Source organism: Myotis myotis, unplaced genomic scaffold (genome assembly GCF_014108235.1).
Source record: "Myotis myotis isolate mMyoMyo1 unplaced genomic scaffold, mMyoMyo1.p scaffold_m19_p_15, whole genome shotgun sequence".
NCBI classification, from domain to species: domain Eukaryota; kingdom Metazoa; phylum Chordata; class Mammalia; order Chiroptera; family Vespertilionidae; genus Myotis; species Myotis myotis.
This window is the reverse complement of record NW_023416319.1, coordinates 42,500,198-42,527,410: the sequence shown is the minus strand read 5'-3', so window position 1 is coordinate 42,527,410 and position 27,213 is coordinate 42,500,198. Positions and strand designations below refer to the sequence as shown.

At 40.8% G+C, this 27,213-nt stretch overlaps 1 protein-coding gene across 6 annotated transcripts in view; it reads left to right on the top strand.

Moving 5' to 3' along the window:
- ASCC1 (activating signal cointegrator 1 complex subunit 1) overlaps positions 1–27,213 on the top strand; it is a 92,181-nt gene that overhangs the window by 8,957 nt on the left and 56,011 nt on the right. For all 6 annotated transcript variants that reach the window (XM_036337020.1, XM_036337017.1, XM_036337018.1 and 3 more), the window contains exons 4-6: positions 2,909–3,006; positions 5,672–5,850; positions 24,817–24,953. In XM_036337020.1, the coding sequence (XP_036192913.1) occupies positions 2,909–3,006; positions 5,672–5,850; positions 24,817–24,953 (414 nt within the window). The remainder of the gene's footprint in view (positions 1–2,908; positions 3,007–5,671; positions 5,851–24,816; positions 24,954–27,213) is intronic.

Sequence of the window (27,213 nt, the reverse complement as noted above, 5' to 3'; positions counted from 1 at the left end):
AGAAACTCCAAGGAGGCTAGTTGCTAGGGAGAGGAAGCCAGGTGTTGCTACATGACGTCATTACCTGGGGCCCACAGCCACCGTTTCGGGCTGGGCTGGGCTAGGGGGCCACATTTTGTGCCATGGGGTCCTGTCAGTGTCAGTTGCAATTTGGTGGGCTGTTGCTCTGGGGTGGTGGTAGGGCTTGTGTCCCACTTGGGGGAAGCCAGGTGTTGCTTTGTGGGTGCCAGGTCCGTGCTGCCGTTTCTCTGTAAATGGCCAGTGCACGTCACAGCAGCTCCTGCGTTGAGTGTCTGCCCCCTGATGGTCAGTGCGGATGGTTGGATACTTAGCATATTAGCTTTTTATATATATAGAAGATAGATAGCCAAGATATGGAAGCAACCCAAGTGCCCATCAATAGATGAGTGGATAAAAAAGCTGTGGTACAGCCCTAGCCGATTTGGCTCAGTGGATAGAGCGTTGGCCTGCGGACTGAAAGGTCCCAGGTTCGATTCCGGCCAAGGGCATATGCCCGGGTTGTGGGCTTGATCCCCAGTAGGGGGCGTGCAGGAGGCAGCCGATCAATGATTCTCTTTCATCATTGATGTTTCTATCTCTCTCTCCCTCTCCCTTCCTCTCTGAAATCAATAAAGAAATATATATATATATTTTTAAATATATTTTATTGATTTTTTACAGAGAGGAAGGGAGAGGAACAGAGAGCCAGAAACATCGATGAGAGAGAAACATCGATCAGCTGCCTCCTACACACCTCCCACTGGGGATGTGCCCGCAACCAAGGCACATGCCCATGACCGGAATCGAACCTGAGACCCTTGAGTCTGCAGGCCGACGCTCCATCCACTGAGCCAAACCAGCCAGGGCAAGAAATATATTTTTTTAAAAAAAGCTGTGGTACATATATACAATAGAATATTACTCAGCTATAAAAAGGACTTAAATATTACCATTTTCAACAGCATGGGTATTATGCTAAGTGAACTAAGTCAGAGAAAGACAAATACCATTTGTCTTTGGCGACCATTGCTTCAAAGGTTTCCTTAAACCAGGGGTCGCCAACCTTTTGGATCTCACAGACCACCAGTGGTCCACGGACCACTGGTTGGCGACCGCTGATCTAAAGAACAAAATAAAGGAAAAAATAAAAAATAGACTTACAGATACTGATGGTTGCCAGAGGGGAAGGGAGTTGGGGGGTTGGATGAAAAGGTGAAGGGATTAAGAAGTACAAATCGGTAGTTCCGAAATAGTAATGGGGATGTAAAGTACAATGTAGGAAATATAGTCAATAATATTGTATTAACTATGTGTGGTGCCAGGTGGGTTCTTGAAATATTAGGGGATCACTGTGTAAAGTATATGATCGTCTAGCCCAGGGGTGGGCAAACTTTTTGACTCGAGGGCCACAATGGGTTCTTAAACTGGACCGGAGGGCCGGAACAAAAGCATGGATGGAGTGTTTGTGTGAACTAATATAAATTCAAAGTAAACATCATTACATAAAAGGGTACAGTCTTTTTTTTTTTTAGTTTTATTCATTTCAAACGGGCCGGATCCGGCCCGCGGGCCGTAGTTTGCCCACGGCTGGTCTAGCTACTATGCTGCACACCTGAGACGAATATAAAATAATATTGAAAAAAATTAAAGCAAATGGACAGTTTTAGACATAGTCACCCATGCTACTGGGTACTGTATTAAAGTCATAGAAGCCAAAATACTGTTGATGGGGGAGTTTTTCTCTTAACTTTATAGTCCAGTGAAGGTCTCTTAATGCTTTATAGATACTGAAACTTCTCTCCTGGGATCCAGTAGTCTTATTCACTGTAACAAATCTAATTATTATGGATTCCAGAAGATAACTTTGGAATGTCAGAATTATTTATACTAGGAGTGCTAGGCAAGTAGTGTAAATGAATCTATAGATAATCAGGTGGAGTAGGTGAAAGATATTAGGGAGTGATGGGATTCATGATGAGCTCATGTTCCATTTTTAGGGATGAGAATAGGCTTCAGTCTGTTGTTGTCATATCTTCTAACTTATCTATAGAACCTGAAAATCTAAATTTAGGTGAAATTTCCAAATTTTTAGGTAGACTCTTCCAAATAAAACTTGTCTGTGTGAATTCAGCCTCCTGAGGTTTGCCTGTTTATCCTCTGTGCCTTTGAATCCATCCTGAATGGTGGATGCTACTCTTTGCTAAGTTCTTTACCCTTATTTAATTAAGGACAGTTCCCTTAGGATGAATTCATAATGTAGTTAACTTGTACTCCAAAAGGACAAGGCTCTCCCCCCTCAAACTGTAGTCCCATTGGTTGCTGGAATTGCCTTTGAGACTATGTCAGCTTTCCTTTCAGTCAAGTGCAGACTCAGATTTTAATGTAATTTTAAGAAGCAAACAGGTATTAGGCATAGTAATTATTCCTTTACATTGAATTTGGCTGTAGGACATCCTTTTGTCAATGAGTGTAATGCTGTATGTTCTGTAAAGCTATGTGACTTGTTCCAGGCCAGTGTGGCTCAGTGGTTGAGCATCAACCCATGAACTAAGATGTCACCAATTCGATTCCTGTCAGGGCACAGGCCTGGGTTATGGGCTCGATCCCTAGTAGGGGGTATGCAGGAGGCAGCCAATCAATGTTTCTCTCTCAGTGATGTTTCTCTCTCTCTCTTCCTCTCCCCTTAATCTCTCTCTAAAATTAAAACAAAACAAAACAATACAAAAAAACACCCACAAAACCAAAACAAAACTATATGACTTGTAAGTTCCTCTACATTTATTGAACTTTCACTGAAGCACTTTTCTGTAATGGAGTATCTCTGGTATTTAAACATGATGGAATTCTTTATTTTGGTACATTTTTGCCCAATATCCTTCCAGTAATTAATTTTTTCTTTATATTATAGACATATAGTTGGAAAGAGAGGGGACACTAAGAAGAAACTAGAGGTGGAGACCAAAACTTCTATTAGTATTCCTAAGCCTGGACAAGAAGGAGAAATTGGTGAGACCCAGTGTATACGTTATATTTGCAATCATTTTTGTATGTGTATGGAATAATGTAACCCAACTGAGGTGTTTAGTGACTATATTCGTTATGAGGTTCTGTAGCTATTGGCCTTTTTGTGATTTATCAGTATCAATCTACCAAATGGAGAAAGATGTAATTATACCACCTTATCTTGATTGAGTACCTGGGCCTTCATTTTATACTTTACCTGGCACCGATGGGATAAAGCTCCTGGATTTCATTGTGATTTGATTTATTTTATGCTTCAGTAGCTTGAAATGGAGGGTGTGAATTGTTTCAAGTTAGAATTAGAGGAAACCAATGAGACATGCAAATTTGAAATAAAGTCCAGCCCTTTCCATAAGTGTTTGCTTGTTTTTACCTTGCTTTGTAGACTCTGGGTAGCGATTAAAATGCCAGCGTGATTCAAATAACTGCTTGGGTGAGGAAAAATAGTTGGGTGATATAAAACAAGTCAGAAAATGTCTGTACCGAACATCAGTGTGAACCAAGGGCAACAGCTTTGAGTGAGGGTCAGTGTGGGGACAAATTTTTTATAAATTCATCCTAAAACTATAGGACTTCTAAAAAATCAACTAAGTTCAGCAACCTTCAATAATCTATTTTCCATAAACACCCACAGATTGTATTGTTTTAGGAGAAAAAAAATTCAAGTACTCTTCTTATTTTGTGCTATGTAAGAATAATCATTGTGACAGATAAGTAACAGTTGACTTTAGAGCAGTGCTGTTCAAAAGAACTTCCTGTGATGATGGTATGTTCTATATCTGCCCTGTCCAGCACAGCAGCCACTGGCACATGTGACTGTGAGTACTTGAAATGTGGCTAGTGTGACTGAGGAACTGAATTTGTAGTTCTATTTAATTCTAATTCATTTAACCTCTAGTTTAACTAGCTGCATGTGGACTCCTATATTGGACAGCACAGTACTAGATTTTCCCCAGCATCTTGTAACTTTAGTAAACTCCAGCCTAAGAACTTCAATGACATTTACAAAGGACTTCTAAAAAATATACATTCAGTTCATTAGAATTACAAATAAAGCCATGGCTGGTTTGGCTTAGTGGTTAGGGCATTGGCCCACACTCTGAAGGGTTGAGGGTTTGATTTCCCAGTCAAGGGATTGTACCTGGGTTGCAGGTTCAATTCCTGGCCCTGGTCAGGGCTTGTGTGGGGGGCAGCCAATCCATGTGTTTTTCTCACATCGAAGTTTCTTTCTCTCTCCTCGGCCCTCCTCCCCTTCCTCTCTCTAAAAATCAATGGAAAAAATATCGTTGAGGGTTAACAACAACAAAAAAAAGACTTACAAATAAAAAACTTAGGTCTTTCCTTAAGCTTTAAAGTTCAAGTTACAAATATTGAAATATTTTATAATTGCATTTAAGTTTATTTATCTATTTCCCCCCCCTAATTTTATAATTACTGTATGCTTTAAACATGGAAACTTGCAGAAATTATATACTGGTATAAAGGGAAATCTTTTATAATAGGAAACCCAGACCTAATCACCATTGACAGTTGAATATGTTCCCCATTTTTGCTATCCTATAGTAATATATAAATAATTTTTATTTTATTTTATTTTATTTTTATTTATTTATTTATTTAGTTAGTTTTATATTTTTATTGATTTCGGAGAGAAAGGGAGATAGAAACACCAACGATGAGAGAGAATCATTGATCCACTGCCTCCTGCACGCCCCACACTGGGGATCGAGCCCAAAACCTGGGCATGTGCCCTTGACCGGAATCGAACCTGGGACCCTTCAGTTCATAGGCCAACGCTCTATCCGCTGAGCCAAACCGGCTAGGGCTTTATTTTATTTTTAAAAATATATTTGTATTGATTTCAGAGAGGAAGGAAGAGGGAGAGAGAGATAGAAACATCAATGATGAGAGAGAATCATTGATTGGCTGCCTCCTGCACACCCCCTACTGGGGATTGAGCCGGCAACCAGGCATGTGCCCTTGACTGGAATTGAACCTGGGACCCTTTGGTCTATAGGTCGATGCTCTGTCCACTGAGCCAAACTGCCTAGGCTGGGTTTCTATCTCGGTGTGGGAATTGCTGAATCATATGGTAATTCCTTTTTAACTTTAAAAAAATATATATTTTTATTGATTTGAGAGAGGAAGAGAGAGAGAAATATCAAGGATGAGAGAGAATCATTCATTGGCTGCCTCCTGCATGCCCCCTACTGGGGCTCAAGCCCCCAAACCAGGCTTGGGAATTGAAGCATGGCCACCTGGTTCATAGGTCGAAGCTCAGCTGCTGAGCCTACACTGCCAGGCCCTTTTGAACTTTTTAAGGAACTGCCATACTTTCTCATAGCAGCTGCACCATTTTACATTTCCACCAACAAAGTATGAGGGTTTGCTTTGTAGCTCATTTTTCTAGTTCATCAGCTGGTCTTTAAGGATTTTTTGTTTTAAGACCTCATCTGCTTAGACTGAATTCATTTTAAGTTTCTTACTCTTGATTCTGTCCGCTGTTTAGAATTATGTACACATTCAGCAGCTCCCCACATATGACAGTATCAGGAGGTCGCCTATCTTACATCAAATGCTTATCGTATATTTTTTCGTATAAACATTTATCGTATAAATATCGTTAATCGTATATTTTGTTTGTTTGCAGTAATCACTGGCCAGCATCGAAGCGGTGTAATTTCAGCCCGGACTCGGATTGATGTTCTTTTGCTCACTTTTAGAAGAAAGCAGCCCTTCACTCACTTTCTTTCCTTTTTCCTCAATGAAGCTGAGGTTCAGGAACGATTCCTGAAGTTCCAGGAGGAAGTACTAGAGAAGTGCTCCATGGTAAGTAGCAAACTAAACAAACCAAAAGTTTAAAAGAAAAATGAAGAGTACAGAAATGGTTCATAATTGAAATAGTAGATACAGATTTCTTCTACCAAAAAGGTAACCATTTCTGGTGGTTTCTTTTAATTCTAAGCTGAAAACAAAACAAAACAAAACTGTAGAAATATTAGCACATACGTGTCTATATATTATTGAAATATTCTTTAAAAATTCTAAGACACAAAAGGATCATCTTAATATACATACTATCCTGCACTTTATGGATGGCAATGTTAATGAGATGTCATTATCTGTAGATCTTCCACCTCTGGACAGTCATGGCTTATTTGGGATTAGTAACAAAAAACAATTTTGCATGTGGAATTTTTATACTTACACTAGAGGCCTGGTGCACGAATTCGTGCACAGGTGGGGGGGGCCCCTTGGGGTGTTCTGTGGAGATCAGGCTCTAGCTCAGGGGTGGGCAAGCTTTTTGACTCGAGGGCCACAATGGGTTCTTAAACTGGACCAGAGGGCCAGAACAAAAGCATGGATGGAGTGTTTGTGTGAACTAATATAAATTCAAAGTAAACATCATTACATAAAAGGGTATGGTCTTTTATTTCAATAGTTTTATTCATTTCAAACGGGCCGGGTCCGGCCCGCGGGCCGTAGTTTGCCCACGGCTGCTCTAGCTCATGCCCCCAGCCTTGCAGTCCCGCCTGGCACCCTGCCATGGCCTGGCACCATCCCTTCACCTGCTCCATCATCCTGCCTGCAGGGCGATCGATTGGAGCCAGGCCCCTGCTGCCACAGCCACTGGTTACTGTCTGCAGGACGGTGTGGGCCGGGCCCCCCTCCCAGCTCCCTCAGCACCTAGCTGGGCAGCGGCCCCGCCCCCCACTGCCACCGCTGGTGCGGGGCGATCAGGCCCCTGCTCACACCCACCTTGGCCCGGCGCCGCCTGCTCACCTGTTCCGCCATCCCGCCACGGTCCCACTCTGCCGTGGTCTTGCTCTCGTCGGGGCCCATCAGGGCCAGCAGCGCCTCCACTGCCAGCACCGCGTTGCCAAAGCCCACCATGTTCCGTGCCTCCCCCTGGTGGTCAGTGCACGTCATAGCAAGTGGTCGAACTTCTGGTTTCCTGGTTGAACTCCCGGTTGAACCACTGCCCGAGGGGACAATTTGCATATTAAGCTTTTATTATATAGGATAACAGTGAAATGCTTGTGACCAAGATAATAGCAGATAATTTAGATTACAAAATAAGTGTTTTTTTAAATCCTCACCTGATGATATGTTTTTATTGATTTTTAGAGAGAGATGAAGGGAGAGAAAGATGTGAGGGGATGAGAGGGAGAGAGAGAAAAACACCTATGTGAGAGAGAAACATAGATTGGTTGCTTCCCTTACCCACTCTGACTGGGAATCGAACCCACAACCTTTTGGTGTACAGGATGACACTCCAACCAACTGAGCCACCTGGCCAGGGCAGAAAATACATTTTAAAACTCTTTTTGTATATACTTTTAGGTAATTTAAAGAAATATTATTGATTTTTAAAATAATTATGAAAGTAATGTATATTTATTATAGAAAATTTAGAAAATACAGAAAGGGTTAATAAAAAGTCACACATGGCCCTCGCTGGTTTGGCTCAGTGGATAGAGCGTTGGCCTGTGGACCAAATGGTCTCGGGTTCGATTCTGATCCAGGGCATATATCTTAGTTGCAGGCTCCTACCTGGCCTGGACTCTGGTTGGGGCTTGTGCAAGAGGCAACCAATTGATGTGTTTCTCTCACATCAATATTTATCTCTGTCTTTCCCTCTCTCTTTCACTCTCCCTAAAAATCAATGGAACAATATCCTCGAGTGTGGATTAACAAACAAAACAAAAGGCACCCATGACCTCACCATTGGGAGATAATGTTTTGGTATATTTGTGTGTGCATGTGTGCACACATACATTTAAAAAATAATATGTGTCTTGTATATGGTTTTATATACTGTTTTCTTTGAAATTAGACATTATACCATGATCATTGTTTTGTCATTGAACAAAAACCTAAATATTTTACCTTTGCTTTGGAGACTAGGAAGGAAATTATAGTAGTGATGGCTAAAATAACATTATTTGATTTCATTAACTATTCAGATGACTTGACTTTTAATGGCTGCTTACTATTTTGTTATAAGGACATATAAAATTTAAACTTTATTTATTCTATTTTGTATTATAAATAATAACGCTATGAGTATTCTTCTAAAAAAATATGTTTAATGATTTAAGAGAGGAAGAGAGAGAGAGAGATAGACACATCAATGATGAGAGAGAATCATTGGTCAGCTGCCTTCTGCATGCCCCACACTGGGGATCAAGCCCACAACCTGGGCATGTGCCCTGACCGGAATCGAACTGTGATCGCCTAGTTCATAGGTCGGCACTCAACCACTGAACCACACTGGCTGGGCTGCATTAGTCTTAGTTTCTTATTTAGTACTAAAGGCCCAGTGCACGACATTTGTGCATGGGGGGGGGGGCGGTGGTGGTGTCCCTCAGCCCAGCCTGCACCCTGTCACAGTCCGGGACTCGTTGAGTGCTCTCCACCTGCCATGGGGGCGGGAGAGGCTCCTGCTACCGCCACTGCACTCCCCAGCCGCTAGCCCAGCTTCTGGCTGAGCGGTGCTCCCCCTGTCGGAGCACACTGACCACCAGGGGAAGCTCCTGCGTTGAGTATCTGCCCCCTGGTGGTCAGTGTGAATCATAGCAACCGGTTGTTCTGCCATTTGGTCGATTTGCATATTAGCCATTTGTGAACTGGTGGGGGTGGGAGGGTGGGGGAGTGTCCCTCAGCCCCACTTGTGCCCTCTCACAGTCTGGGACCCCTTCGGGAGATAACCACCTGCTGGCTTAGGCCTGCTCCCCGGGTGGCAGATGGCAGGCCCAATCCCTTGGTGCCTGCCCCGCCTCCCCGGGTCGTGCACACGGCAGGGCCGATCTGGGGGTTGGGGTGCCGCCCTGGGTCGGGTCGCCCATGGGATGCCCGGGTGGGCCGGCCGATCACTGCTGCCCCGCCCGGCCACCCTGGTCAGGTCTCACATGGACGCCCGCCGTCCCGGGTTGCAGATAGCAGGCTTGGATGGTGGCAGGGCAGGCGGGATGGCGCTGTCCCGCCCTGCCTGCAGTATGCAAATTAGCCACCATCTTTGTTGGCGGTTAATTTGCATATTGTGCTGATTAGCCCATGGGAGGTGTAGCGAAGGTACGGTCAATTACCATGTTTGTCTATTATTAGATAGGATAGTCCTAGAAGTTGAAAAAGAGCATGTGTATGTTGGAGGCTTTTGCTATGTATATCCAGATTACCTTCAGGAAATGCTATAGAATTTTATACTTCAGACTATAGCTTTCTATAGGTTTCTTTTCCTGCCCTTGCCAATACTGGGTGTTGTCATTCTTTTATGTACTTTTTGTAATTCAGTGGACAAAAAAATAGTAGCTCATTGCTTTACTGTTTATTTGTATGATTATTGGTATTAAGACTTTTTCATATGTTTAACTCTTCTTCCTTTGTGTTTTGGTTGATTTTTCTCTGAGAAAAACTCATTTCTTAATTTTTGAGAGTCATTCATGTTGGTGTGTGTTATATTAGTTAATTTCTTTTTAGTAGTATTTCTTTACTTGAATGAACCAAAATTTTTTATCCATTCAACTGTTGATGGATGTGTGGGTGGTTTCTAGTTTGGGCTGTTAAATAAAGTTACTACATATAATCATTTGTGCAGAAATCTTAGTATTAAGTATATATTTTTATTCTTCTTGGGCAAATACTTAGGAATATAATTGTTGGATAAAGTGTAGGTATATGCTTACTTTTATAGGATACTGTTAGACCTTTTCCCAACAAAGCCATGCTTCTTCTACTACTAATGATGTATGAGAGTTTAGGTTCCTCCACATTCATGCCGACATTTGGTAGTATCTCTCTTATTTTGATTTTGGCCTTTTTGGTAGGCATGCTGTACTATCTCTTGATTTAATCTGCAGGGAATCTGTCCTAACACCGCATGGATCCCTGAAATCACAGAGTATGGAACCATATATATATACATATACACACACACACACACACACACACACACACACATACGTGTGTGTGTGTGTGTGTGAGTATACATATATGTATACACACACATATACATACTCTGTTTTCTCCTATACATACATACTAGGATAAAGTAGTTTAGGGCTTCTCTTTGGCATATCTACATTGTCAGCATCACTACTCTTGCACTTTGGAGCCATTAAAGTAACATAAGAGTTACTTGAATATAAATACTGTGACCAGTGATCCTGATAATCAAGATGAGTACTAAGTGACTAATGGTTGGGTAACATATACAGCGTGGACAAACTGGACAAAGGAGTGATTCACATCCCCGGCTGGACAGAGCTAGAAGGCACAGGATTTCATCATGCTACTCAGTGTGGAGAGAAAACATGGAATTTCCTACCATTTTGAGTGAATCTTTCTCTTGGTTAGGTATTTACTTGGTTGTTGCAGCTTCTTAACTGGTTTCTATAGTTCTCCCAGAGCTGCTTTGGTCCGAATGTTACTGTTTATTTGGTGTTTCTGTGGGGGCATGAGGGTCTAGTTCTTAGTTTGCCATCATGCTGATGTTGCTCTGAGTTTGGATAATTTTCAGGCATTATTTCCTCAACTATCTTTTTTCTTCTCCTTCTGGTACTCTAATTACACATATATTAGACCAGCTGATGTTGCTACACAGGTGACTGAAGCTCTGTTCATTTGTTTTCCAGACTTCATTTTCTCTCTCTGCTTCTGTTTGGATAGTTTATATGTAGCACTGATTTTTTTGGTAAAGTTTGTAATCTGTGTTTAATTCCATCCAATGGAATTTCATTTTTGCTCTTATTTTTTATCTTTTAAAGTTCATTTGTTGGTTTCTTTTTTTTTAAATCCTCACCTGAGGATATTTTTTTTCATTGATTTTCAGACCAAGTAGAAACATCTAGGTAAGAGAGTCACATCGATTGATTGCCTTCCACATGGGCCCCAACTGGCTGGGACTCGAGCCCACAACTGAGGTATGTGCCCTTGACTGGGAATCAAACCTGCAACCCTCAGTCTGTGGGCCAGTGCTCTAACCACTGAGAAAAACAGGCCAGGGACTATTTGTTTCTTCATATTATCCTTTTCTCTACTCATTATTATATTCATGTTATCCTTGAAATAGTTTAGTTTATTTATAATAGCTATTTTAAAGTCCTTGTTACTTCCATAGCATGGTAGCATTCTAGATCTATTGCTATTGACTGATTTATTTATTTTTTAAACTGCGTATGGGTCACATTTTTCTGCTTCTTGCAAGACTGGTAATTTTTTATTGGATGCTGAATATTGTGAATTTACTTTTTTGAGAGCAAATTTTGTTTTTTCTCTTTAGAGAGCCTTGAATTTTATTCTGGAAAATAGTTACTTGTGGATTAGCATAATTCCAAAGCTTGTTTTTAAATCTGTTAAGGACAGGTCTAGAGTATTTTTGTTAAAATTTTTTTGAAATTGATTTTTAGAGAGAGGAAGGAGGGGTGGGGAACATCTATGTGAGAGGGAAACATCAAGCAGTTACCTTGGGCATGTACAGAGAGATATGAGAGAGAGGGGGGGGGGAAGAGATATGAGAGAGAGAGAGAGAGAGGTGAGAGTGAAACATCAAGTGGTTACCTTGGGCATGTACTCTGACTAGAATTGGAATCCATCCAACCTCTGGAAGGTGCATTTATACTCCTCATGTCAAATAATATTAAGTCCTTTTGGGATCTCTGGTGTGAAAGGTGAAAACATGAGTGCATTAGTTTACCTTTGCAGCATACACTATTGTATTCGTTTTCTATTGCTGCACAGTAAATTACCTCAACTTGGGCAGCTTAAAACAACACCCATTTATCATCTCACAGTTCTGTAGTACTTCTATAGATCCGAAGATCTGGTGGGCTCAACTTGGTTCTCTGCTTCGGGTCTCACAAGACTGAAATCAATATGTTGGCGAGACTGGTCTCTTATCTGGAGGCCGTGGGGAAGAATCCACTTCTGAGTCCATTCAGATTATTGACAGAATTCAGTTGCTGTGGCTGTAGGTCTGAAGTCCCTGTTTCCTTTACATGTGACCCCTCTGGCTTTTGTTAAATCCTTCTTGTGCTTTGAATCTCTGACTTTTGTCACCAGCCAGAGAAAACTCTGCTTTCTAAAGAGCTTGTGTGTATAGATCAGGCTCACTGTGATAGTCTCCTTATGTTAAGGTTGGCTGTGCCTTATAATCTATATGTATAAAAGCATAAGCGCCTAACCAGTTTGGCTCAGTGGATAGAGCGTCGGCCTGTGGACTCAAGGGTCCCAGGTTCGATTCTGGTCAAGGGCATATACCTTGGTTGCGGGCACATACCCAGTAGGGAGTGTGCAGGTGGCAGCTGATCGATGTTTCTCTCTCATTGATGTTTCTAACTCTCTATCCCTCTTCCTTCCTCTCTGTAAAAATTCAATAAAATATATTTAAAAAAACAAAGCATAAGCGACCATTACAACCAAATGACCAGAATGACTGGAACAACCAGTCAACCAGTTGCTATGGCACACTGACCACCAGAGGGCAGATGCTCAACGCAGGAGCTACCCCCTGGTGGTCAGTGTGCTCCCACAACCTCCACAGCCCCTCCACCCAGGCGTTCGGGCCCCCCCTCCATGACTGGCCAACCCCCACAGTCCTTCCCCCCCTGCCGGCTGGCCCCCAGATAGGCCTTGATCGCCAGCCAAGCCAAGGGACTCCACCGTGCATGAATTTGTGCACCAGGCCTCTAGTCCTATATAATAAAAGCTGAATATGCTAAGTGTCTGGTCGTCCAGTTGGCCATTCAACCAATCAAAGCATAATATGCTAATGATATGCTAAGGCCGTTCAACTGCTCACTATGATGTGCACTCACCACCAGGGGGCAGATAGTCAATTGGTCAACCAGTTGCTATGATGTGCACTGACCACTAGGGGGCAGATGCTCTGATCAGTAGGTTAGCTTGCTGGTGGGGTCCAGCCATTTGGGACTGAGTGAGACAGGCCGGACACACCCTGGAATCCTTCATCGTCCCTCCCTGGCTGGCCATCCTGCCGCGTTTCTTCCCAGCCCTGATCATGCACTGGTGGGGACCCTCGGCCTGGCCTGTGCCCTCTCGCAATCTGGGCTGAGGGACCCCACCCCCCAACCCCCACCCCCACCCCCTTTACCCCCCACCCCCACGCTGAGTGCACAGATTTCGTGCACCAGGCCTCTAGTACAGTATAATCCCAGCAGTGATGTCTCATCATATTCACAGGTTCCACCCACACTCAAAGGAGAGAGGATTATATAAAAGTGAGGGTCACTAAGGGTCGTTCTGCCTACCACAGCCATTAATTTTCACTTTTAAACATTGCTGTGAAGGTCACATTTTTAATACAACAGATAAGTTTTCTATTCTCAGGTCTTATCCTGTCCTTCCCTCACTCTTCCTTGAACTTCTCTTTTCTTCCTTTAAAATAGTTGGCCTCTTTTCTCTATTCTAGCATTCTTGTCTTTGACCTCACCCTTGATGCTCTAAAGTAATGTAAATTTACCTTTTAGGACAGCATTTCCTGAAATCACCTTCCTTTGTGCTGATCAATTATATAAGAAATGTTGTTTGACTGCAGACATTATCACCATCATCCCTGGGCTTCTTCTCTCTAAGCTTGAGCATTTAATGTAGGGTTTAGCTCAGGGGTGAGCAAACTTTTTGACTCGAGGGCCACAATGGATTCTTAAACTGGACCGGAGGGCCAGAACAAAAGCATGGATGGAGTGTTTGTGTGAACTAATATAAATTCAAAGTAAACATCATTACATAAAAGGGTAAGGTCTTTTTTTTTTAGTTTTATTCATTTCAAACGGGCGGATCGGGCTGCGGCCGTAGTTTGCCCACGGCTGGTTAGCTGCTCAGAGGCATCAGCAAGGTATTTCTCATCTATGTGATCTGCAGATAAACTGCACCTTATTTTTCACTGTCCTCTCTTTCATTAAGATTCAAAGATCTCACTGTCTGCAAGTTCAAGAAGTATATTAAAACCTTGTCTATCTCTCCATCATTCTATAGCTAGTAATGCTGCTATAATTCCATTTTATCTCACAGCAGGGTTCAGTAGAAAGTGCATCAGTAATGAAAAACAGTAATTCAAAGCTGTGTTTGGTGGAGCATTCTGAAGGCTTCTAGATTTTTCTAAAGCTACAGGGGATTACTCAGGCTGCCTGGAGAATCCAAATAGGTTATAGCTTCAGAAACTACATAGTTCTGCTTATATCATATGTGAAGGCTAACACTGCACAGAAATGGCTAATGGATCTGGGGTTTCCCCTCCGTTAGGATTAGTTTTTTCTTCACTTAGTATTATTCACTGAAGAAGAAAATTTATTTATAAAAGCTTTAGTGTATAATTTAGGATTCTTCATGTGTAAGGGGAGTTCTGGGATTTATAATTACCTTATGGATTACTTTAGAGTGAAGATGGGATAGTTGTCTTAGGTTGTAAGAAAAGTTGTAAATTGAATTCTGATGTTGGGTAGGATAGTAGGAAATGACCAGACATATATTGCACCGTTTGGATGCAGAGAGTTGTGAACAAGTGTTTATCTTTTATTCATTCATTCACTGTTTATTAAATGTATATAATTTGCCAGACTCTGTATTATGCACTAACAATGGACTCTACCCTTATGAATCCCATGCTCTGGAAGAAGTAGCGTTCTTACAGAAATAGTTATGGTCTGTGTGCTATTAGAGGGGCGAACAGTGGGTACCCAGAGGAGAGGGTGTGCAATGGTCAGAAAAGGCTCCATAAAGAAGGTGACACTTGCACTAGCTGGTTTGGCTTAGTGGATAGAGCATCAGCCTGCGGACTCAAGGGTCCCAGGTTCGATTCTGGTCAAGGGCATGTACCTTGGTTGTTGGCACATCCCCAGTAGGGAGGCAGCTGATCAATGTTTCTCTCTCATCGATGTTTCTAACTCTCTATCCCTCCCCCTTCCTCTCTGTAAAAAAGCAATAAAATATATTTTAAAAAAAAGAAGAAAAAAAAAGAAGGTGACACTTGAAGAGAGTCTTGAAAGAAAGAGTTGCCAGGTTGGCAAGGAGCAGACGAGCATTTTGGGTAGAGGAAATGGCACTTGCCAGGAATGCAAGTGTTCTAGTCCACTATGTTCAGGGGAGAGTGAGGAGTTTGCAAGACTAAAGCCTAGAAAGTGGGTAGGGTATGGTAGGGAAGAGGTAGGAGTTAAGAGCAGAAAGGCAAATGGTATCCACCTGGTTGTCAATGGTCTTGTGTGAGTTTTGGGTTTTGAATGTACTTTATAGGTAGTAAGGAATTATGAAAGAGTTTATGTAGAGACTAATGTGATTAATTTAGCATTATAGAAAAATCCTGAAGGCAGTGTGTAGGATGGATTGAGAGTTAAGGAGTGAGGTACGAGAGGCAGCTACCAGTTACACTATTAATACAGTCTGTTGGAAAAAAAGTCTAGGGTCTGTGGCATATTTAGGAGGGGATATATTCCAGAGATGTTTGAGAGGTTTTCTCTAATGTGGGGATAACAATAGTACCTACCTTTAATGTTGATACAAAGAGTAAATGAATTACTATGTAAGATGTTTAGAGCGTAACATGGCACATAGCTAGTACTGTATGTGTTAGCTGTTGTAATACCACCGATTACCACATGGGACGGGGGAAAGTGGCATCAAGAAGAGGCGGAGGGTCTGGTTGGAACAGAGCTGTACCATTAACCTGTCACTGATGTTTGAGTGATTAGTGCCTATCTTTGGAAATAAGTATAGATTGGTAGATGGATTGCTAACTAGTGCTTATAAGTAACTTATGGAGAAATTGTTGAGCTTTTAGAAGTAGGCTTAATTATTCATTGTGCTCGTCAAAGGTAAGAGGGATGCATCTTTTATTGAAGGGGAGATGCTCTTCGCTCATTTTTAATGGTAAGGATATGTAGACAATGAATTCTTTTTTATGGTCAGTATAAAAATACTTTTTTTCTTGTTCGTTTTAGAACCTGCTGTTTGAGTATTTGTCCTTTGTTTTTAAGAGCCTTTCCACTTTCATGTAATTATGTCTGGATAGAATTGATAAGCCAGAACAATCAAAACCCTGTTTTCTGAAGTTTATTTAACATAATAAGGTATTTTATTAATAACACTAATACAAGCTCAAATCAAGTCAGCTTTTGTGAACATTCTTAAAGAATAATAGAAGTGACTCATCAGAGCCTAATTCCTCACTCCAGTGATTTTGATGGAAGAGCAAAGATGGTTTAGAGTGTTGCATAGTCATATAAAAAGCTAGAAGAGGGAAAAGCCTGTATTTATCCCATTTTACTGTGTTCCAGAGGCTACACACACACACACACACACACACACACACACACACACACATATATATATATATGCCCTTACCACCCCCCCCCCCATGCCCCATGTCCTTGTCCATAGGTGTACGATTTTTGTCCAGTCTCTTCCTGCACCCCCACACCCTCTTCCCCCCGAGAATTGTCAGTCCACTCCCTTTCTATGCCCCTGGTTCTATTCTATTCACCAGTTTATTCTGTTCGTCAGATTTTTTATTCACTTGATTTTTAGATTCACTTGTTGATAGGTATGTATTTGTTGTCACTTTGTTGTTCATAATTTTTATCTTTACCTTTTTCTTCTTATTCCTCTTCTTAAAGAATACCCTTCAGCATTTAATATAATACTGGTTTGGTGGTGATGAACTCCTTTAGCTTTTTCTTATCTGTGAAGCTTTTTATCTGACCTTCAATTCTAAATGATAGCTTTGCTGGGTAGAGTAATCTTGGTTGTAGGTTCTTGCTATTCATCACTTTGAATATTTCTTGCCACTCCCTTCTGGCCTGCATAGATTCTGTTGAGAAATCAGCTGACAGTCTGGGTACTCCCTTGTAGGTAACTGTTTTTTTTAAAATTTTTTTTATTTTGCCGAAACCGGTTTGGCTCTGTGGATAGAGCGTCGGCCTGCGGACTGAAAGGTCCCAGGTTCGATTCCGGTCAAGGGCATATACCTGGGTTGCGGGCACATCCCCAGTGGGAGATGTGCAGGAGGCAGCTGATCGATGTTTCTCTCTCATCGATGTTTCTAACTCTCTATCTCTCTCCCTTCCTCTCTGTAAAAAATCAATAAAATATATTTAAAAAAAAAATTTTATTTTATTGATTTTTTACAGAGAGGAAGGGAGAGGGATAGAGAGTTAGAAACATCGATGGGAGAGAAACATCGATCAGCTGTCTCCTGCACACCTCTTACTGGGGATGTGCCCACAGCCAAGGTACGTGCCCTTGACCAGAATCGAACCTGAGACCTTTCGGTCCACAGCCGACACTCTATCCACTGAGCCAAAACAGTTAGGGCTAACTGTTTTTCTTTTGCTGCTTTTAAGATTCTCTCTTTGTCTTTTGCCCTTGGCATTTTAATTATGATGTGTCTTGGTGTGGTCCTCTTTGGATTCCTTTTGTTTGGGGTTCTCTGCGCTTCCTGGACTTGTAAGCCTATTTCTTTCACCAGGTAGGGGAAGTTTTCTGTCATTATTTCTTCAAATAGGTTTTCAATATCTTGCTCTCTCTCTTCTTCTGGCACCTCTATAATTCGGATGTTGGTACGCTTGAATCTGTCCCAGAGGCTCCTTGCACTATCTTCATATTTTTGGATTCTTTTTTCCTTTTGCTTTTCCGGTTGGGTGTTTTTTGCTTCTTCGTATTTCAAATCTTTGACTTGATTCGTGGGGTCCTCTAGTCTGCTGTTGGATCTCTGTATATTATTCTTCTTTTCAGTCAATGCATGCTTAATTTCTAATTGGTCCTTTTTCATATCCTTGAGGGTCTCACTATATTTCTCGGCAGTTTCTAGAAGATTATTGAGTAGCCTTATAACCGTGGTTTTGAACTCTATATCCAGTAGTTTGCTTTTCTCCATTTCTTTCATTTGTGACCTGTTTCTTTGTCTCCGCATTTTGGCTGTGTTGATAGAGTGGCTTTGTGTACTAGGTGTCCTACAGGGCCCAGTGGCTCAGCCTCCCCAATCACCTGAGGTGGACACTCTTGGTGCACCCCTTTGTGGGCTGTGTGCACAGACTTATTGTAGTTAAGCCTTGATTGCTGTTGGTATCTCTGGGAGGAATTGACCTCCAGGCCAATTGGCTGTGAGGACCAGTTGTGTCTACAATGGGAGAACTTCTGTGCTGGAGACACCCTTATGGGGCAGGACTTGCTTCAGTGGGGCTTTGGCGCTCACTGAGTCTACCCAGGTTTTTAGGCGGAGAAAGGCCAGGCCATTCATATGCAAAAGCCTCTGCACACAGCTTGGGTGGGGTTGTAAATGGCGTGGGTGGGGTCTCAGGGAATCACCAGGGTGGAGCAAACCACAATGGCTGCCAGTCTGTTCAGCCTTGGAGAGGTCCCGGGGCCCCGTGCAGGAACAATGACCGCTGCAAGCACCTCTGCGAGAAAACCGCCCCTACGTTCCGGCTGATGCCAGACAGTCCAGTTTCTCTTCGTATGAGTCTGGGTCCCCAAATTCTCACCCGGAACTGGAGTTCAAAGCAGTAAAGAACTTGTATCTTCTTCCCGATGGAAAAAGACAACAGCATATCCTGCTGCCAGCCCCTTTCACGCGCACTACCTCTGCACTTCCACACCTCTGTACCTCCTATCTTCGGAATCAATGCGCTTTTCTCTTTCCTTCTAGTTGTAGAATTTCCACTCAGCCAGCCTTCCCGTGGTTCTGGATGATATTCGTTTTGTCTTTTAGTTGTAGTTTTAATGTGGTTGTGCACAGCAGTAAACTCAGGTGTTTACCTATGCCGCCATCTTGGTTGTCTCCCTGCTTCACATATATTTTATTTAATACTCAGAACAACCCTGAGAAGGAAATGTTGTGTGTTTTATAGATGACGAAGTTGAATTCCAGAGAGATTAACTCACTTTGGCTCATATTGCTGATAGGTGGCAGACTTAGAATTTGCAAAGTCAATGCTTTTTTCACCAGTCTGCCTTATTTGAATAACTTTCCTATGTGATGAGGTTTAAATCACCTGCCCAGCAATGATTTTATGGGATTTGGCCATAAAAAAAGAAATAAAATATAATGAGCATAGGGGAAGTCTTCCATGCTTCTTTCCTCTTTTTCTTTGCATCGAATATCAGGAGTTGAATTGCTGGATCCCACACAAATACCTATACTTATTGAGAGGCATTGTGGGAGCATTTAAAAATTTATAGGACCTTTGACCTAGAGGTGAACTAGGCCATCTCCCTTATCTTATGGAGAAAGAAACCGAGGGGCAAGAGAAGTGAAATGGCTTGCCTAATTACAGCTGGTTTGTAACAGACTTGGAATTAGAACTCTAGACTCTCTTCCAATTAAAGGCCTTTTACACCTGAATTACAAACTTTTGTTATGCCTCGAGTTCCTAAAAGATGATATATGTGAATATAATTTGAGGATTAAAAAAAATTTTTTTTTTGTCTCTGGCTCTCAGCATGTACTGTCAAGCAGAGTGCTATACATTATTTACATTCTGGGTGGTACACGTTTCTTTTTAGTGTTCTTTTAATCGTGTTCTTTTCTTTTTTAATTTCTTTTTTATTTTTTTGTTAATCCTCACCCAAGGTTATATTTTTTCTATTGATTTTTAGACAGAGTGGAAAGGAAGGGGAGAGACAGAAAGAGAGAAACATTGATGTGCGATACATCAAATGGTTGTCTCCTGCAGTACTCCAATGGAGGTGGGCATTGAGCCTGCAACCAAGGTATGTGCTCTTGACCAGAATTGAATCTGGGACCTTGCAGTCTTAGGGCCAATGCTCCAACCACTGAGCAAAAACAGCCAGTGCCTTAGTATTCCTTTCTTAACTCGTGTACTGGATCATGATCTTTGGGGTCTGAGTCTGAAGAGAGGCTTCCCTTTTGTTCGCTGACAGCTCTGGCAGATGCACCTGCATTTTATTCCATTTGTGTGGAAAGGATGGCTGAATTTTAACCCAGGCATTAAAGAAGCAGAGAGAATGTTCCATGGTGGGCTAATCTATACTTCTCTCTTACTGGCCTTTTTCCAAACTTCACATTTTTAGATTTCGTTGTACCTTGTTAATTGTTCATGCTGATAGCATTGCCGGCAGTTCTGCCCCATGGGAGCCTGAGTGCTGGATTAGAAGTGAAATCAATGAAGGGCCAGCAATAATGTGGTGATTGCTAGTGGTAAATCACAAAGCTGCAGTTTTGTGTTTTCCCCCCCCAAATTTATTTATTATTATTATTTTCACGAACTGCAGTTTGAATGAGAGAGTTAAGGTTTTGCACCTGGGACTGCTGAGTTAGGACAGGATTTTGAACTCTGAACTGTGGCATAGGCCTGCACATATGCTTTCTATGGAGGTAGCTTTTGCATGCCTTTTTTCCTTGGATGAAACCTTATTTAACAAATAAAGAAACTGAGGCTTACTGATTTGACATAACCATAAAGAAACACTCCCCCCCCCCACCCCCCCAGATAAAACTGCCCCAGGGAATTCCTGTTACTTTACTCTTTGCTTCTCCTTGCCTTGTGGAAGGTAACCACCATTAGAATTTTCAGGCGCCAGCCCTAACCAGTTTGGCGCAGTGGATAGAGCGTTGGCCTGTGGACTGAAGGGTCCCAGGTTTGATTGTGGTCAAGGGCATGTACCTTGGTTGCAGGCTCGATCCCCAGTAGGGGGCATGCTGGAGGCAGCTGGTCGATGTTTCTAACTCTCTATCCCTCTTCCTTCCTCTCTGTAAAATCAATCAATAAATAAAAATTAAAAAAAAAAGAATTTTCAGGCGCCAGCCTGGTTGGCTAACCTAATGGAGTAAAATAGTTCCAGCTCCAAGTAATGGTGAACTTGGAGGAGGGCCCAGTGTGACCAAGTCTCTGGAGTAAAAATTTGATGTTGGTCTTTATTCATTTCAAAGAAGAATGTGCGTGGAAATATGATATATTCCAAGCAAAAAAATAAATAAATAAAAATAGTGGCTCTAGGGATTTATGCCATTGCCTTGAAGATTGTTTGGTTCTGCATTAATTTTAGATAATTCAGTAAGAGAAAAGTTTTCCTTAGTAGACGGCATTTTTAGCCAGAAATGTATAACTTGAGTCTACTCATGAGGACACATCCGACAGACCCTAAAAGCATATTCTATTTTTTTTAAGTTTATTATTATTAAAGAAGTAGTCTATTTTTTTAAAAACAACGTCAATGTCAAGAAAGACAAAAGCTGTGGAAATGTTCCAGATCCAAGGAGACTGCAGAGACTTAACAGCTAACTACAAAGCCTGATCCTAGACTGGATCCCGTATTAGAAGGGAAAAAGTGCTGTGATTGACAAAATTAGGATGTGGATGGCAAATCATAGCTAAAACTATCAATGTTAAATCTATTGAAGATTAAAATTATATGGCTGTTATGTTTTTAAAAACTATGGTTTTGTAGGAAATATATATTGAAGTATTTAGAGGTAAAGGGCCATACATACACAATGCAATTTAAAGTAGTCTAGAAAAAAAGGGAAAAAGAGAACGAAAATGATAAAAAAAATAGTGTAAAATTTTGACAATAGGCAAATATGAATAAAGGATACTATTTTTAGTCTTACATCTTTTTTGTGAGTTTAAAATTATAAGTATATTATTGCTATTATAACAAATGACCACAAACTTTGTGGTTTAAAACTACACAGATTTATTATCTTACTACCTAAAAAAAGGAACCTCTAGAACTTTTCTTTCCTTACCTTACCCTTTGGGAGCCTACCACTTTAGTCAACTTGAGTTCACTTGCAATACTGCACAACAAAACAACACAAAAGAGCAGGAAAAGGAATAGATGGGATATCTAAAAGCCACATAATCTGTAGTCTTTTGGGGAATCCGAGTCTTAAGAATTCAGTCTTTGTATTAGAGATTATATAATTTATATGTAACCCTTTTCTGTGGACAGAGCTAGAAAATGTATGTATGTACACATACACATATATACACACTTACATGTTTGTGCATACACAGTTGTCCCTCTATATCCGCAGGACCCCCTGCAGATACCAAAATCCCTAGTCCCTTATATAAATTGGCATAGAATTAGCATGTAACCTGTATGCATACAGGCTACAGCAGGGTATGTCTACACATCACTTCATTTGTGTGGAGTCAGCCTAGTCCTTGGCATGTGACAAATTCAAGTTTTGATTTTTGGAACTTTCTGAAAAATTTCCCCCCAAATAATTTTGGTCTGCAGTTGATTGAATCTGCGGTTGTGACACCGTGGATACAGAGAACCAACGGTATCTATTTTAGAAATCAAGAGTTCACAAAGATCATTGATTGCCCTCCATCCCTACAGGGTTCTTTCTTTCCCTCTGCATTCCATATTTTTATGTCCCTCTTTGCACATTTGCTTAATCCTAGAATACATCTAAAATAGTTCTGATTTGCTTTGTGCATACATCTGTAAGAAAGAAACCTACTAAACAGAATTCAGGATTTGTTTACACCCCCCCCCCAAAAAAAAACAACAACAACAACACAACGACAACCCTCAACTGAGATATTTAGTAACATTTTGTGTTCAAAAGTTACTCAGATTAGTTTTTCTTTTTTAAACCCCCTCTAGTGTGGGTTTGGTATTCATTTGAAATGCAGGTGGGTTCATTTTTAGTTTACTTTTAACATTTAGTCCCCCCCCCCCCCCCGCATCCTAGTTTAATTTTATTTTGAATATGTAGGGTATCAACATGCTTCCAAAAGTAACTATACAAAAGGGCGTATTCTGAAGAAGTGTAGCACATTCCTGAGTCCCTTCCTCCCTGCTCTCGTCATTTATAGGGAACCAACTTCGTTGCTTTTTGGTTTGTTTGTCCTGTGTTCCTTTTTGTAAAGATAGTAGGTTGTGTGTGTTTTCTTATTTCCCTTCTTTTATACAGATGTTAACAAACTATATGCTCTTCTGCACTGTGATTTTTTTTCATTTATTGTGTCCTGGAAAAATCACTTCATACCAGTTTATGCATGTGTTTTTTTTTGTTTGTTTGTTTTTTTGTTTTGTTTTTTTTTTAAATATATTTTATTGATTTTTCACAGAGAGGAAGGGAGAGAGATAGAGAGTCAGAAACATCGATGAGAGAGAAACATCGACCAGCCGCCTCCTGCACATCCCCCACCGGGGATATGCCCGCAACCCAGGTACATGCCCTTGACCGGAATCGAACCTGGGACCTTTCAGTCCGCAGGCCGACGCTCTATCCACTGAGCCAAACCGGTTTCGGCTATACATGTGTTTATACATGGTTTTCAACCAATCTTCTATACTTGAGGACATTTATTTTCCAATAATGCTCCATTCATTAACCTTGTGCACATGTATTTTACATTATTGAAAATATATCTTCAGGATAAATCCCCAGCAGTAGGATTGCTGGTGTATTAGACAACTTGGGTTGCTATAACAGAATACCATAGACCAAGTGGCTTAAACAACAGATTTATTTTCTCACAGTTCTGGAGGTTAGAAGTCAAGGTCAAGGTACTGTCTGTGTTGGTTTTTGGTGAGATCTTTTTAAAATTATTTTTATTTTTTAAGAGAGAATATATTTTTTAAAATATATTTTTATTGATTTCAGAGAGGAAGAGAGTGGGAGAGAGAAACATCAATGATGAGAATCATTTATTGGCTGCCTCTGCACGCCCCCTACTGGGGGTTGAGCCCGCAACTTGGGCATGTGCCCTTGACGGGAATCAAACCCAGGACCTTTCAGTCCACAGGCTGACGCTCTATACACGGAACCAAACCAGTTAGCACTTTTTAAAAAGTTTTATTTTTTCTTTTCTTTTTTTTTTTTTAAATATATTCCATTGATTATTTTTTTTTTAGAGAGAGGAAGGGAAAGGGATAGAGAGTTAGAAACATGGATGAGAGAGAAACATTGATCAGATGCGTCCTGCACACCCCTCACTGGGGATGTGTCCTCAACCAAGGTACATGCCCTTGACCAGAATCGAACCTGGGACCCTTCAGTCTGCAGGCCGACACTCTATCCACTGAGCCAAACCGGTTAGGGCAAAAGTTTTATTTTTCAATTACTGTTTACATTCCATATTATTTTATATTAGTTTCAGGTGTACAGCATAGTGGTTAAACAAGTATATATTAATAATTTACAAAGTAGGTCCCTGATATTTCAAGTACTCACCTGGCACCTCACATAATTATTATAATATTATTTACTATATTCCCTATGCTGTATTTAACACCCCCATGACTCTTCTGTAATTACCAATTTGTACTTCTTAATCCATTCACCTTTTTCACCCATTCCCTAACCCCACACCCCTCTGGCAACCATCAGTCTGTTCTCTGTATCTGTAAGTCTGTTTCTGTTTTGTTTGTTTATTTATGTTGCTCCTTAGATTCCACATGTAAGTGAAATCATGTGGTATTTGAAGAGGTGACCACTCTTAAACTATTCCATGAATAGCTCTCAGCAGGTTGAGTTATAGGTAACAACTTGCTTCAGGATTGCTTGGATGCTCTTAAAAAGAAAAGGATGCACACACATATTTATGTTTAACAGCTTTGTTGGGGTATAGTTTACATACCACAAAAATACACCCATCTTAAGTGTACAAATTCAATCATTGTCCCAGCATCATTTGTTGAAGAGACTCTCCTTTCTCTATTAAATTGTCTTGGCATCTTGGTTAAAATTAGTTAATTATATATAAATGTGTGGGTTTATGTCTGGACTCTAAATTTTATTCCTACCACTTGCTTTTGTATGGGCTGAGTTTCTTGTTTTTCTCCCTTTTATAACAGGATCATGGAGTTGATAGCACCATTTTCCAGAATCCCAAAAAACTTCACCTAACTATTGGGATGTTGGTACTTTTAAGTGAGCAAGAGATCCAGCAGACATGTGAGATGCTAAAGCAGTGTAAAGAGGAATTCATTGAGTGAGTAATCCATAGGTGTGGGGAAGGGTGGTCACCTGTACTGAGTTTTTTGGGCTATCAAAGACTTGTTTTTGGAGTAGAGAGCTGGGTTACATGGGAATGAGGTTTGTTGACTCACCCTTTTGTAACACTACACATTGAACCGTTGTCTGAAAGGTTTAAAATGTACTTAAAGCATATATTTACAAATTTTTATGGAAAACCTTTACCTTAAATTATACTCGTTCAGTAGGCAAATTTTGTTTTTTTAATAGGACATGCCATTATTTTCTCCAAAAGGAAATTCTCTTCATTATCCATCAAAGAGTATAGACTACTATGTTAGTTTTCTGCATTACTATAAGGTTGGTGGCTTAAAACAATATAAATGTACTATATAGTTCTGTGGGGAGAAGTCTGAGATGGGCTTTACTGGGCTAAAATCAAGGTGTGCAGGGTTGTGTTCCTTTCTGGAGGCTCTAGGGAAGAATCTGTTTCCTTGCCTTTCAAGTCCAGCTTCTAGCGGCCACACACATTCCTTGGCTAGTAGTCCCTTCCTCCGTATTCAACACTAGCAACGTTGTATCTCTCTGACCCTTCTGTTGTCACACCTCTCTCTGGCCACAGCAGGCAAAGGCTTCTGCTTGTAAGGACTCTCATGATTTGATTGAGTCCATCCAGATAATCCAGGATAATCGCTCCATCTCAAACTCCAGAACCTAAATCACATCTGTCAAAGTCTCTGCCATATAAGACAGCGAATTTACAGATTCCAGATAGTAGGATGTGGGCATCTTTGGAGAGCCATTATTCTGCTTCCCATGGTAATTCAACACTATAACTCAGTGATGGTGAACCTATGACATGTGTGTCAGAGGTGACACGCGAACTCATTTTTTGGTTGATTTTTCTTTGTTAAATGGCATTTAAATATATAAAATAAATATCAAAAATATAAATCTTTGTTTTACTATGGTTGCAAATATCAAAAAATTTCTATATGTGACACGGCACCAGAGTTAAGTTAGGGTTTTTCAAAATGCTGACACGCTGAGCTCAAAAGGTTCGCCATCACTGCTATAACTTGATTCTCTAGGAAAGTCTTCATTGTATTTCAGAAATGCAGACTTTAATTTTCTTTTTTTAATACAGGTAATTTTGTGTAATTCAGTGTGAGGATACTAAAAGACCATCCAAGCAAATGTTTTTGGCTCAGAGAAAACATTGGAGAGTTGTTATTCTTTTTACTGTAAAATTTTAATTTACACATACATCAACCCAAGGAACACAACCCTGCCGCACCTTGATTTTAGCCCAGTAAAACCCACATTAGCTTTATTTCAAAGAAGCATCTCTTCCCACCTCTCACTTTACTCCTTTTACTTAGGATTGATGAAGAACAAGAGAAATTTGAAAACTGACTCACTTGAGCCTGGCCAGAATGGCTCAGTTGGTTGAGCATTGAGGAAGGCAACCGATCCATGTCTGTCTGTCTGTCTCTCTCTCTCTCTCTCTCTCTCTCTCTCTCTCTCTCTCTCTCTCTCTCTCTCCCTCCCTCCCTCCCTCCCTCTCTCCCTCTCTCCCTCTCTCTCTCCCTCCCTCTCTCTCCCCCCAAGCCCCCCTTGGGTGAGGATTTAAAAAAAAAGAAAGGAACAAAACTGGCTCACTTGAATAGTTTTTAAAAATTTGTGACAATAAAAAAAAAATTTGTGACAATATTTAGGTCCCATACTATTGTACCATTGCCTTAAGAAATGGATTATCTGGTTCATGGGGTGAAACAAGGTAAAAAAATTAAAAATTTTCCTCTAGTTATGTTGTATATAAAACTGTTTAATACAATGACTTAATTTGTGGGCCTCTTCTCCTTTTCCATTGTTTTGAAGACAAATACTGTTTTTGAGCAAAATCCTAAGCTGATTGGGTTTACAGTCTGTTTATTCTTTCTGAATCTCATATAGCAAATAATACCTTTGTCTTGTTTGTTCAGTAAGGAACATAACTGTCTTTTCTCAATCTTACCTGAAACTCAGAATAATTTGGTGTTTGTATTTAGGTATTTATAACTTTCCTTGCAAAAAAAGAAAACTTGATGCTTTACCTTACAAAGCAGAGCAATTTTACCTGGTTTAAGAATGCGTTCTGACACCTTAACTTATCCCCTGGTTTCTTTTTGCTAAACAAAACTGAAAGCAGCTGCATTTTCTTGGCTACCATTGGAAGAATCCTGTAAAAGTTATTTTAAGATGGATAAAATATTTGTTTAGAGAAGTATTTTTTT